Here is a 14,614-nt window from a genome sequence, read left to right on the forward strand (position 1 = left end):
CAAAACAAAACCCAATCAAACTTGTTCCATATTCCTAATTTTTATCAAATTACTTTTCTTCTTTATAATATATTATGAATTATAATTAATTTTATAATTGTTTGACTATTATTCTTTAAATTCTCTATTTATTTATAAAAATTAAAACAATAACACTACTCATCTACTTTTAAATAGTAATATATTAATACTACATTGTATAAAACAACCATTCATTCATTCCTTTTTTTTAATTTCAAAACTTATTATTATAATAATCATTTTCCACTATCCTTCCTCTTATTATTTATTGTTTATTTATTTATTATAAAAACTAACTAAAATATAAAAATTTTATTTATTATATCAGTTTTTTTTTCTTGGAACCAATAATTTATATTAGAATCATAAACAGTTATAGCATATCATATCATACAATATAGCATCATAGATAGTATAGTATTGTTGAATCTGTAGAGTAGTTGGAATTCAAGAAGAGTTGACTGTCGAAAGAACTCTTTACTTTCCATTTTTCACAATTCGAACAACAAACAACATCAGAGTTTTCTCTATTGCGACAACATAGAGAAACAATCAGTTGATTCCTTCAACAACGGCAAATATACAATCAAAAGAATCGGTTTCTCATATATATTCTATGGGGAATTGCTGTTCTTTTAAGAGAGGTAGTGGCGACACTGAAAGAGAGGATGCTCAAAAGATCCTAGAGATCTCCTCGATGAGTCTGAATCCTACAAACAAACGCCATTCCGGCTCTGTAGCTGGCGGCGGCGGCAGCAGTACATCCAATCTGATGTCGGCCTCTGAGATGAAGCCGCTGAACGAGTCGAAGCGAAACTCTATAAAATCAAAGATCACCATATCGGAGGATGACTCTTTCTCGCTGACGGCGAAAGACTCTAGCTCGGTACTGGAGATCAACTCGGAGCAACAGTCGCTTCCACACTACTATATGAAACCAGTCAATACATTGCATTCGTCGTATCCCAGTACGCATCAGCGACAACTATCGACAGGTATGACTACCACAAACACACATGCACCCGCCGCAGCCTCAACATCATCGACATCATCATCAACAACAATGGATCACTCATACTTACATTTTCGTCATCATTATCAAGAGAAAGTTGGTTTGGGTCCACAGTTTAAGACTCCAATCACATCTATTCCACAACACATGAGAATGGAAGGATTTCAACGAGCAAAGCACAATTCCACCTCTTCTCTTTACATAAAGAGTACACTTTCCACACCAGACAACGATGAAATACTTAGATGTATGGCAAATGCATTACTATATCATATAGAGAGAGGAACCCAGACTCCTCAAAAGCATTTTGAAATATTTAGTGAAGAAAAATATCCAATTACAGTATGTATACAAAAACAAAATATAATCAGTCAAAATATTAACTAACTAATCAACCAAACCAATTCATTATCTAAACAATTTGCAGAAAGGAAAACTAGAACTTAAAACATTACCAACAGTTGATACCATATATAAATTTGTTAGAGATATATTTAAAGCAGAGAGAGTAAGTTTTAATTTTATTTGTTTTTTTTTAAACAATTTGTATAACTTACTAATTTTTAATATTTTACTGTTCATTTTAATTATAGTTGGATTCTGAATGTGCGATTATGTGTTTGGCTTATGTAGAAAGAGTTATTACATTTTCAGGAGCAACAATTAATTCAACAAATTGGAGGAGAATTGTATTGTCAGCTCTTATTTTAGCATCCAAAGTGTGGGAAGATCAATCAGTATGGAATGTTGATTTCCTGCCGGTTTTCGATAATCTCACTGCTGCCGATTTAAATAATTTAGAAAGACAATTTTTATCACTCATTCAATATAATGTTAGTTTAACAGCAAGCACGTATGTATAGATAGTCTTAACTTGTTATTTAATAATATTGATATTAAGAAACTAAACTAATTTATTATTATTTTATTATTATTTTAGATATGCTAAATATTATTTCGAACTAAGGACATTTTCAAAATTGGATTCGACTCACTTCCCACTTAAACCACTTGACAAGATTGGAGCTAAACGTTTAGAGGATCACTCACAAGCTTCAGAGTATAGAGTCAAAACATTTAAGAGAAGTGCAAGTGTCGATCAAATCAATCCACCCGAGCCACACACCAGAGCTGTTTTGAATTAATAATATATAATATAATAATATTAAAAAATAAAACCATGTATATTTTCATTTAAAATCTTCTTAAAGAGCAATAAGAAGATTACAATAGACTTTAAAGAAAACCAAAAAAAAAACAATACTTTTTTATTATTAAGAACTGATTAACAATCTGAACTTTCTCTTTTTTTTACCTATCATTTAATAAGTATTTTGTTTTTTTTTTTTTTTTTAATCAATTAATTAATTCTCGAAACAATTAAATAATGATGTTTTGTTTAATATTTATTTATTTATAAAGTTGTTTCAGACATATCGAGAGGGAAGCGATTGCCTTGTTCATCTCTGTAGAAAGTAGGTTTCTTTGGTGGAGAATGGATAAGCTCAGGACTTAGTGGCTCTTTGAGTGCTGGGAGTTGACTACCGCGTGGAATTGGTACAGTATGAGATAGAGAATCACTCGAGAAGATACTCTCCTTATCGTGTATTCTCATATCAATCTCTCTCTTTAGATCGTCGATAAATGATTTCTTTTTGTTTTCACTATTTCTAATTTGTACATCAATGTTTACTTTCATTTCGTTCATTTCAGAGTTTACCAATTGTTTGAAACTACTTAATTGTTCTACTCTTCTCTTCTTTCTTGATGTTAAATCGGTTTTCATACTCTGTGTTATTTATAAAGACAATAGTATTAGTTACTATTTAAAAAAATATAAGAATTATAATTATAGTTTAATAACTTACATCAATCTCTTCTTTAATATTAGATAATTCAGTTGGTTCGATGAGTTGACTTTCAACAATGTTGAGTAGGCGTGTCAGCAATGGATTATGGTTACCCATTGACTTTCTGTTGTATCTACCGGCGGTATCCCAGAGTGGAACGGCACCATCGTCATCGTATAAACCATCCTTGGATCTCTTCTTTGAGAATTTCTTTTTCAAGGACATCAAAGCTTCGATATCACCTCTTGGCTTTCTCGAGCAATTACTACAGTGGGCACCGAATTGTTGACTATTCTTAAAGGATGATTGTGGCCAGGTCTTCTTGCAATATTTACAGTAGTATCCTTTCTCGAGATCCGATGTATTGGTTGGTTCTAGTGAGAAATCAAGCTTTCTCTTTTTCTTGTAGAGATCCGGTGAGTGGTTGGGCACAGATAGTTCATTGGCATAGCTCGAGTAGTTTGGTAGATTTGGTAGATTGTGTTGTTGGAATGGTGGTTGGTGTGGTTTTGGCATGAAATTATGTTGACCGCCGAGTGAAGAAGATGATAGAGATTGTTGTAATGGTTGATGATGATGACTTGATTGTTGTTGTTGTGGCATGTAGACATGTTGTTGTTGTTGTTGGTGATGGTGATGATGATGATGAGAATGAGAAGATTGACTACTTGGCTTGGAGGATTGAGACGACGATGTAGATGGTTTGATTTGTTGTTGCGATCCGATTGGCTTGTTTGATGTTCCGGTTGTTGGAGGTAAAGGTGGCATTCTACCTTGCTTCTTAACTAAAGAATCCTTTCCTTTCAATCTCCATTTGATTCCACATGCATTACACAGTGAACCTTTACCGGATGGACCACGTCTCCATGTTGGTGTTGTAGTACATCCACAAAACTCGCAAACTCTGACTGCTGGTGGTGCCACTTTTTCTTCTAAATATAATTTATTTCCACTTGATTGCTGTTGGATTTGTTGTTTCTTTATTTGTTGTTGTTGTTGGATTTGATGTAGTTGTTGTTGCTGTTGATATTGTTGTTGTTTTTGTTTCTGTAATTGATATAATTGATCTTTTTGTTGTTGGGAAATCGATGGAACTACTCCGGTTGTTTGTTGTAAATGATATTGACTTTGATTCTTTTGATTATTACTATTAATATTGTTGTTGTTATTTGACAAAACTGGAAATGGAGAGAAACTCTTTAAAACAGAGGCTGTTTTGTTATCGATATTTTCTGAGGAATCGAAATCTAATTCAAGAGGAAGTTTGATGTTTTGATGAGAGTGTGGAGAAGGAGGAAAATGAATGGGAGAGTGAAGATGATCTCTATTTTTCTCAATGTTTGATGATGATGGTGAAATAATAACAATATCTTCGTCCATTATTCTTATTCAATATTATTATTAAATCTCGTAGTTAGTTTCCTATAGAGTGGTGGGTGTGGGTGTGATTGGTGGTCAGATTGAGTGTGGTAAATAAATAATTTAATATCAGTATTGTCTCTATCAATGATGTAGAATTATTTGATATAAAAAGTAGATATCTGATTTGGAAATTATTCTATTTTGATTAATCAAGTTAATTCGATTGTTGTCGTGTTGTTTTGGTAAAAAGTGGTGAGAGATGTTGTTGGGTGATATATATTTTCTAATTGGTATTTTTATGTTTTTCAATTTGTAGTGGTGTGTTGTTGTAGGAAATATAAATAGATATAGTGTGTGGGTGGATAAATAAATAAATAAAATAAATTTATAAATAATCAAAAAGTGATTGATTTAGTAAAATAGGTTCAGTGTTCAGTGTGAAATTGATTGAAATGTGATGGTATTGATTTTAATCAGTTATGATTGATTGATTGATTGCTTGATTGACTGAATGATTTACTGATTGAGTGAGTGAAAGTTGGAGGTGAGCCAAATTGCTGATTGATCAATTGATTTATTATACTACTAGATATATATATGCGTGTTATAAATAAATAGATATATGATTAATTAAGTGGTTAATCAGGAATGATTGTTTTGGGCAACTATAGAAATTGAATATAGTGAGTTTGGCAGTGGTGTTGAAAATGATGATGGGTATGGATCGATTTTAGAAATTAAAAAAATGTGTTGTTGTTGTTGATGTTGTTTGGTGTTTATATTGAAAAAAAGAGTGTTGTTTTGAAATATTATTTGATTCTAGTTGATTTGGAAATTGGTGGTGAATTAATTTGAGTTGATTGTTGATTGATATATTGAGTCTCGATGGAATTCTAGTTTTAACAATCCGATTACTCTGGTAATTGTATTGGAAAAATGAAAATCTAGGTTAGGGGGAAAAACAAAGGTAGAGAAACTGTGAGAGAGATAGATATAGAGAAAAATAAATATGTTAATAGAGTGTTGCTGTTTGTTAGATTATTGGAATTGGTAAATTGGAAAGTGAAAAAAAATTAATGAAAGTGATAAAGTTAAATTTGACAAGTTTTCAGGAAATAGAATGTTTTTTTTTTTTTAAAATATTATTTTTATTATTTGTTGTTATTATTTGTTGTTATTATCTATAATTATTAATTGATAATTGTTATTAATTATCAGTGATATAGGAACGGATAATATATATGTGGGTGGAGTGTGGTTTCTGTTATCATCAAACAACGATGAAAAATTGTGGTGTGTGGGAATATTGATGTCTGACTATTAAATAATAAAAAAATATATAGATTTATTTATTTATATATTATGATTATAGGGTGGGGTATTGTCATGATGTTTTTTTTGATAGTTTTATTTTATCATTATCATGTGTGTTGTTTTTTTTTATTTTGTTACATATTAAGTGGACAAAAATAAATCATCACCAACCAAAATCATTTTAAAAAAGTTATATTTTTTATTATTTTTCCACAATTCTCTTTGAGTGAGGTGTCAAGTGTCTTAAGTTATACCCATTGGGTTTAGTTATAAATGTTATTGTCATTCTTATTTAGTAATTCTGGTGTGGGGTGTGGTTGTTTGTTTTGTGTTTGTTTTTAATTCGTCTGATTTTGATTTGAAATGAAAATTAATAGGGGGGTGATGTGGTAGTGTTATCAGTGACAATGAATGTATTGGTTGAAATCATTTGTTGTGTTGATATCTAAATGTATAAAAGAGGTCAACAATGAAACAACAAACACCTTTAACAAATTAAGTATAAATATTAATTTAAACAATCATCATCATCATCATCATAATAATATTTGTGTTATGTACAGACGAATCAATTCATTATTCGTCTATTTGTTGTTTATAGATGTAAGGATATTAATTATTTATTTTGTTTGTTTGTTTGTTTAAAATTTAAAAGTTTAAAAGTTGATTAACTTTAAATTGAATAATACGATGATGATGATGATGTAGTGGTGTTAAATTCCAAATTTCAAAGCAACATAATGGTAGATCTATCTATCATTGTTGGTTAACTCCAACATTTTTATAATGATAAACATTAAACTATTTCACATTGGTGATGTTAAATTATTGATGGATTGATTTGTTGACATAAGTTAATCAACCACAAACATATAAGAAGTAGATTTAAATATTCTAATTACTTGTTACTTCTATTTCTATTTTTAATCACGATACCACCAAACAAACATAATATGTTATTTTTTGTTAAAATATCTTACCATGGAGAGTAATTAAAACTTTTTAAGAAACAAAAGAACAACAAAGGTATGAAATTATGAATATGATTGAATGATGATAATGATGATGATGATGATTGAATATGTTGATGTTGAATTATAATTATAATTTTATTTTTATAATCTATTCAATCAAAAATGGCGATTCTATGATTCATCAATCTATTATAAATTTAAATATTTATATATTTATTAACTGAACAAAAACTAAACCACTCTGTTTATTTTTGACCGAAAACAGAATTTATTGTTTTATTGTTGAACTGTACAATACTTTGCATTGATTTTGGGTGAAGGATGAAGGAAAAGTAGATCGGATTTTGACGTCATATTAATTGTGGTTTGTATTTTTGATGTGATTTTAAAGTATTAGTGGGTGGTTTTTTTAATTGTTTTTTTAATTAATTAATAAATACATCATCAAACACACCCACACACTTTTAATTATTGCAACGAACTAACAGATTTTATTTTTTAATAACAACCGAACATAATATTTTGATTTACGAGTCATATGCACAACAAAATAAGTATCAATATTAAGTAGCGGAAATACACAATTTCCAACCAAATTGATTGATTGATTGATTGATTAATTCACAAAAATTTATTTTGATTGGGTTGTTTATTATTATTTAAATTATTACTATTTCCTGGTTTTTTTAAAAAAATATTGTTTTTGGTATTTGATCTTATTGGTATTGAAAATTTACTTACTTATGTTTTTAATTAATTTTTGAATTAAAATAATAAAAATATTTACAATGAATAAATTAATATATACAAATTATAAGTATACAAATATACAGATTTTTTAAGAAATTTTTGATTATGATTTATGAATTGATTACCTAAAGGTTTTATTATTTTAAAAAGAAAAAAAAATTTTAATTAATTTTTTAATATATTGCTGTTTCACTCATCTGTTCAATGATTAAATTAAAAACCAGATTCTGTACTATGTCCTAGGATCGATAGATGAGGAGGGGTGTGAAGTCTTCTTGATTTTCTAAAATCATTTAAAAAAAAAAAAAAAGAACACTCATCGAAATCGAAAAAAATAAATTAAAATAAAAATAAATTAAAATTTAAAGTCCAAATATTCAAAATAAGCAATTTCAAACAAAAATTTGCTTCTATGAATTCGATTGAATTCCAAAAAAGTAATAGGTCCAACCTTTTTGGGAAATTAAAAAAAAAAAAAGTCAGTTGTTTTGAAAAAATCACAAAAAACCACACAGACAATCATGATGAATTGCAAAAAAATAGTAGGGTTCTAGTATGAGCTGTGAGTCATTGCAATCATCATTAAAAATTGGGGGTAGGGAACACACCAATTGGTTTTTTAAGTCTGATATGTTTGGTCTAATATAGGGTTGACCCCCAATAACCACAATCACCAATTTTTCACCATAGTCATTGCAATCATCATCATTATCAACGATAAAATCAATAACAAACTATCTAAAACTGTTTTTAATTAAAATAAACTAACTTTAAGTAATATAGTATTTTGATGATCAATTGCTGTGTGTGAGTGTGAATTGATAAGATGTGGTAAACTTTTATTTATTTGACTTAAGTTAACTTCATCAATTTCGATGGTTTTTTATATGGTTTGAACTTTATCAAAAAAAACGATATTTAATTAAAACACAGGTCCTTGTAGACTTGTAGTTTAGATATTTATCACTTTGACTTTGTAAGCAGTTATAACCGACATTTTGGTAACAAACACATTCACCTCTAGTGGACTTGGACATTAGTGCCCACCCACTTTTCACTATTCACCACATTAACCAAATACCACGAAGTCATCAAATAATCCAACCGACAAAACCGTCATAAATAAAATCAATCTTTATATTACAATTTGTTTATCAAAATATCAAAAATACAAGACCTAATTTTAATCCATACAAACAATCATGATTTATTAAAAAATACTTTAACAGAAAACTTATTTATCAACTTTAAAGTTTCTCAAAAAAATGGGAAATAATACCACACCTAATCCTTTCTATTAAAACTAACAATAAAACTTCTATTATTCTAAAGAAAAGTTAAAGTTACTACAAACTACTTTAATAAATATAATTAATTAAATATTGATTTTATTTGAAAATTTTAATATATTTTTTTTTAATTTATTTATTTTTGTTCAGGAATTTGATCAATAATAATATTTTTTACATAAAATCATTTTAAAAGGGTTAATCATGATACTGCTACATCATCAACAGTAATTTGGATCATGATCTTTACAAAACAGTAAAGATTGTATATGAACATATATTTTTTAAAGTATAATTTACTTTTAATTTGATTGTACTACTTGTATTAAAAAATAAAAAAAAATGAATAGCTTCGAGTATGTTATATCAAAAGTCAAAACCATATTAAATCTAAACTTAAGTTTATCTACTTTTAAACAATCAAGAGTGTTTATATAACTGTAAACACACAAAACCACTTCATATTTAAAAGGAAGGGTTGTGTTTAAAAATGTGTTTTTTTGATCGACTTTTAAGTGGGTTTATATATGTTTATATATATTCACTCTTTATTGTTACTATTAAATACCACCAGGAAACTAAACAACAAAGAACCACCAATAAATAATTAAATTAAACGACTAAACATAAAGTCAAAGACATTCTTTTATATATGTGAACAATAACAATTTTAAAATAACAAACCACTTCAAAAAGAAAAATAGTATTAAATTAATCAATCCTTATAGATATAGGACTACAAAACAACGATAATAACAATAATAACAACAACAACAACCACAACTTGTTTGTTTGTTTATTAATTAATATATATTGAAACTCCATATTATTTAAAAACAAAAAAATGGAGAGCAAATGGTGTGGCTCATATATCCTTTACTATATGATAATATACAATCATTTTAACAAAACATCATTTCAGATAACAAAGTATTCAGTCTTTGCATGATAAACAAGAATAACCCATTGAGTTCACAATCAAACCATACTTAAAAATACTACTTATAATAATAAATCATTAAAAACAAACACTACTAGTACTTTGGTGACAGCTAATTCTACTACACTCTACAGATGTGAAATAGTAGCACACAAACACACTAGTCATATGTCACAACCGAGTATATCTAATTTGAATGAAATGTGTCACTTTATCAACAAAGGATGCCCATTACATCAGCAGCAACATCATCATCATCATTATCACTAACCATTTGCAAGCTCATACCAACATAAATTAGGATATATTTTAAAACCAAATTATAAATATAATACATCTTCTTAAATCACCATCATCATCATCATCATCATCAATATTTAAATAGTTAATAATATATTTATTTTCTTAAAAACTATAAAACTATTTAATCATTTAAAAATGATGACCGAATATTTTAATCAATGTGTCCAACAAGATGGTCATGTTAATAATCAAAATAAATTTATTCTTAGAATTGAAAATGTAAATAGTTATTGCTAAAAGAAATATCATAAAATCTGTTTTCTAACACTCTCTCTTTCTTTCTTTTAGATTCAAGGTCATTTGATTCCAGATGATAATTTAGTTTCCAACAAAGTAGCTGCCAAATCAATTGATAATCCATTGTTACCATTTTCCAATGTTGACAAGTCACTGCTGAAACAAACTATCTGTCCTATTCGCTACAGAGAGTTCAAGGAAAGTTTCCCTCTCCAAGTAAGAAAGAATCTCTATGAAACCACTCACTACCTTCATAGCGCCAATAAGTTGAGCAATCCAAATATCCAAACTAAACTGCTGTCCTCCATGTCCAAGACTATCATGTTTGATCTCTACAATAAAACATTGGCCGGCTTTTTCCAGCGACCAGAGTCGCCTCCTTTCTATTGTAGACCTTTTTGTGTTGGTCTAAAGGCTCTCTACTCGAGACACTCGGTCAATACCATGATGGACTGCAAGAGTTACCTTGGTAGAAACGATATTGATATCATCCATGGTGATAAAATTAATCAACTCATTCATGTTTCACAATTTATTCTTCATTTACCTCCACTTTCCTCACCACCAAACAACTCTTTCGTCATCCACGACGACCCATCCAACTATCTTTTGCATCACGTGAATCTTGTCGAACTATTAAGACAAAGAGCAATGGTAAAATGTAACTCATTGAAACAAATGATTGTTTCCAACGAAGGTTGCTCGTTGGAGAAGATCCCAAAGGAAAATCAAATACAGGCTCTTCATAAGTGCGGTTCGCTCGCTGTCAATGTTGCCACTGCTCATTTAGAGTATAAGATGTTGGAGGATCTTCTTCTATCGAAGACTGATATTATTAGACAACCAATTCTATCTAGACTGGTACTGCTAGATACGCTTGTCAAGATTCAAGATGATTTGGGTTGGATCGTTTCCAATCGTCTACTATCTGAAGAGGTCTCGATGGCAATTCCATTTTTAATCTATGATCTGTCTCATGTGTTAACTCCACATATTCTAACTCTAGTAGATTCCTTTGAATTACAATAATTAGATTCAAGAGAAATTATAATTTATTATATTGTGAAATAAAATATTTATTTATTTATTATTATTTATTAAACTATTTCTTTGCTTGCTTTAGTGGTTTACCATCGGCTTCATCAATATCCTTTCTTTTTTTGTTATCCTTTCCGACTTCAACTTTTGGGAATGGCAATACACTTTTCTTTTTTGTTGCGGTTGTTGATGATGTCGATGTGTTGGCACTCAATAACTTTGAAAGACCAGATGAGCTGGATGATGAGGATGATGATGATGAAATCTTTGGAGATGTTGTATTTGATTTTTGTTTTGGTGACTCACTATTAAATAAAATTAGTATCAACAGAGTTATTATGTGATTTTAAAAATGTATATTTACACTTCAATAACAGTGGATTTAGTCTCTTGAGATGTCACAGTGGTTTGAGATGATGGTAAAGAATTTGAAGGTGTTGGTGCAGCAGTTACATTGAATTTATCCATAATAGTTACAATCTTTGATGAAATAGCAATTGATTTCTTATCATTGGCCAACTTAATGGCAATGCTTAAGGATTTCTTAAATTGTAATAGTTGACATAGTTCATAACATCTCTGAACATTTCCATCTTCCAAAGAATTCTAAATAAATTAAAAAGTAATAATAATTTAGTTTTACTTGTTTAAATTTAATTTTTTAATTATATTATTTTTTTTACCTTGAAAAGTCTTAGAATATCAGAATCAAACAAAGTTTGTTGTTTTGTCAAAGTTTCATTATTTTCAAATTGATCAGTCTGTACAAAATTACTAAATGCCTGTTTAGCTTTATAGAAACTATTTTAAATAATAAAAAACATAATTATTAATTGATAAGTTAAAAAAAAAAAAAGATTACAGTCAATGATTACATACTTTTCTTCAAGTGATAAATTATTTGGATTCTCAGGTGTAAGCAAAATAGGTGAAATTGGAATTGGTGATAAACTTGGTCTTGGAACAGTTTGTGGTTGATTCTGAAAAAAAAATGATGAAATTAGTTACAAATTTAACAATTTGGTTTTGAAAGATCTACTAATATATATTTTGATAACTTACTTCACATAAAATACAATAAATACTCTTATCATTTAATCCAACTACCCAATAGGTGACACTACTACTTGTCTTTGAAACACTCTTGAGATCCTTAATTGGACTCCATTGTAATGGTGAATTTTTAGTTGGCCACAAAGACATCAGACCCCTGACTATGCCATTCGAGTCTACGGTTGTGAGCTGTCCGTCATTGGCATCGGAGAAACCAATCCATGTAAGGGTGGACACTGGCGATATGGCCAAATCACTGTGATAGATTTGATTGCCATCGTTCAGATTCAAATAGAGTACACGCAGACTGCCACCATTGGAATAGACAACAGCCAGTCGGTCATCGAAACTCTGTGACATTGTAATGAGATCGCCGCACAGCGACATAACAGTCAGTTGCAATCCACTCAATGTAAAAATTCTCAGAGTTCTCTGTTTGGTGCACGCCACAATGTATTTGCTGCCAATCGACACACCGATTACCTTATCATTCTCACTGACCTGGTAGCTCCAATCTGAATTCTGGCCAATCGAGTCGAACGGCTTGAAATAGAGTGTTGGCACTTTGGTGGAAGCAAACACCGCTCCAGATTTGCCAAGTGACGCCAAATCGAATTGATTGTTATCGATGAATGTAATTTTTCTATGGAATGAAACTTCGTTGAATTCAATTTCGATCGATCCACCCGATTTCGAGGAACTCTCATCCTCTCGCTTAATAATCATTCCAATCATATTGAGTGCCAAGAAATATCTTGGTTTTCTCTCGCCATAAGTGGATCCAGGTTGGAACGACTTGTAAACCGATGAGTAGCTCGATTTCGAAAGTGAAGAGACCAATGATTTTTTATCCATCTTTTTCGATGTAGTTTGTGGTTGCTGCTCCTCATCATCAATAAAATCATCATCCATATCGAAATCTGATAATTCCTCTTCGACCTCCAAATCGATATCTTGTGAACTCGACTTTTTCTTTTTGTTTGACTTTGATGGGGTGTCGTCAGCTTCGGCTACATCCGGACTATCAAACATTTCACTCAACATTTGTGAATTTGATTTGACAGCACCAGCAGTTGGTGATGCCAAATTACTTGGTATAATATTCCAACAAACACCAATCTGTCCTTTTGAATCAATCTATTTTGTAATTATTTAAAAAAAATCTAAATTAATAATTATATTTTCCAATATAATTATAATAATAATAAAAAACTTACAAAAGCAAGACAATTTCCATCATTTCTCCATGAAAGATTACAAATATTATTTTGATGTTTGAAATCATTGACGGTTTCCAATGAAACTGGATCCCATATCATAATGTATTTGTCTTGTCCACTGGATGCCAAATACTTGCCATTTGGCGACCATGCAACGCCATTGGTATCTCTGGTATGTCCATTCTGCTCAAAGACAGTGTTGTTCTGCCAACCGTCTTTCTCTGTAAGACTCACGACTGTCTGTGACTCTGTGTAGGAGAGAGCAGTGCTGTCTGGCTTCCACGACACCATTGTTTTGGCAGCATCACCACCGTTGCTACTCAACTCCATTTCAAACACCGGTTCAACACTATCTTCTGAAACCTGTGAAATCGACCAAATCTTCAACATACCATCGTCACTGCCAATCGATACCAAATAATTGCCATTCGGTGAGTAGTTAATCGATTGAATCATTCCATCATGTGCTTTAAAAGTAATAATCTGAGAATGATCCATCATATTTATCAATCTAATATTATCACTAAAAAAATATTTTTAATATTGAAATTTTCCAGGAAAAATAATAAAATAATAATTACTTGGTCGCAGCAGCCAGATAGGAACCAGTTGGACTGAATGTTACATAGGTGATGACATTTGAAAAAGTAATGGTTTTTGACTCCTGTGTTTGTTTGGAGAGTGATTCACTGGTAAAGAGAACAATAGTTTTGTCCAATGACGAACTGGCTAGATAATCACCTTTTGGCGATATGGCAACACTGGTTACCGGTGAACTATGATGACTCTTTACCTCAACAGGAGCTAAATCAGTGGATTTCTCATTCACCACATTATATATTTTGATATCATTTGAATTTGAACTACAACTAATTAAATATGAACTATAAATATATATTAAGTAGCAAATCAATAATTTGTTAATAACAATCGTCATTCATCTTTCTTTTGAATCTTCAAAAAAACATACACTTTTATTGGATGAAATAGAATTAAAGATTTATTTGATTCTGGTTGAGAAGGAAAAACAACTAATACTTTTGATTTTCCACTCATCTTTCTTTTTCTTTACAATTATATTTGTGATATAACTATAGGTATTCGATTATTTTTTCAATAGAGATTAAAAAATATTCGAATAAAAGACATTTTTTGTTGATATTAAAAAAATTTTGGAAAAGAGCGGGAACTTTTTAAATTTAAAAAAAAATATTGATTAAATCGATTAGAGATAACTAAATATTTATTTAA

At 29.9% G+C, this 14,614-nt stretch overlaps 4 protein-coding genes across 4 annotated transcripts; 2 read left to right on the plus strand and 2 right to left on the minus strand.

Moving 5' to 3' along the window:
- Positions 1-661: 661 nt before the first annotated feature.
- PPL_06122 (cyclin-Y family protein) lies at positions 662-2,178 on the plus strand (the record flags this gene model as incomplete). The annotated part of the gene is made up of 3 exons (XM_020576986.1): positions 662-1,375; positions 1,627-1,886; positions 1,974-2,178. Coding segments are annotated over 3 exons (1,179 nt in total), but the record flags the coding sequence as incomplete, so codon positions are not given.
- Positions 2,179-2,447: 269 nt separating this feature from the next.
- On the minus strand, positions 2,448-4,263 carry stkA (GATA-type transcription factor; the record flags this gene model as incomplete). The annotated part of the gene is made up of 2 exons (XM_020576987.1): positions 2,448-2,822; positions 2,902-4,263. 2 exons carry the CDS (start codon positions 4,261-4,263, stop codon positions 2,448-2,450), a joined length of 1,737 nt encoding a protein of 578 aa, XP_020433007.1.
- Positions 4,264-9,950: 5,687 nt separating this feature from the next.
- On the plus strand, positions 9,951-11,081 carry PPL_06124 (uncharacterized protein; the record flags this gene model as incomplete). The annotated part of the gene is made up of 2 exons (XM_020576988.1): positions 9,951-10,034; positions 10,104-11,081. The coding sequence occupies 2 exons, from the start codon at positions 9,951-9,953 to the stop codon at positions 11,079-11,081; spliced, it is 1,062 nt and encodes a 353-aa protein (XP_020433008.1).
- Positions 11,082-11,154: 73 nt separating this feature from the next.
- Positions 11,155-14,419, minus strand: PPL_06125 (WD40 repeat domain-containing protein; the record flags this gene model as incomplete). The annotated part of the gene is made up of 8 exons (XM_020576989.1): positions 11,155-11,395; positions 11,455-11,696; positions 11,774-11,891; positions 11,970-12,070; positions 12,153-13,280; positions 13,361-13,886; positions 13,945-14,247; positions 14,334-14,419. 8 exons carry the CDS (start codon positions 14,417-14,419, stop codon positions 11,155-11,157), a joined length of 2,745 nt encoding a protein of 914 aa, XP_020433009.1.
- Between the last annotated feature and the right edge of the window lie 195 nt (positions 14,420-14,614).

The sequence above is a fragment of the Heterostelium album genome (genome assembly GCF_000004825.1).
Source record: "Heterostelium album PN500 unplaced genomic scaffold PPL_contig14, whole genome shotgun sequence".
In the NCBI taxonomy this organism is placed as follows: domain Eukaryota; phylum Evosea; class Eumycetozoa; order Acytosteliales; family Acytosteliaceae; genus Heterostelium; species Heterostelium album.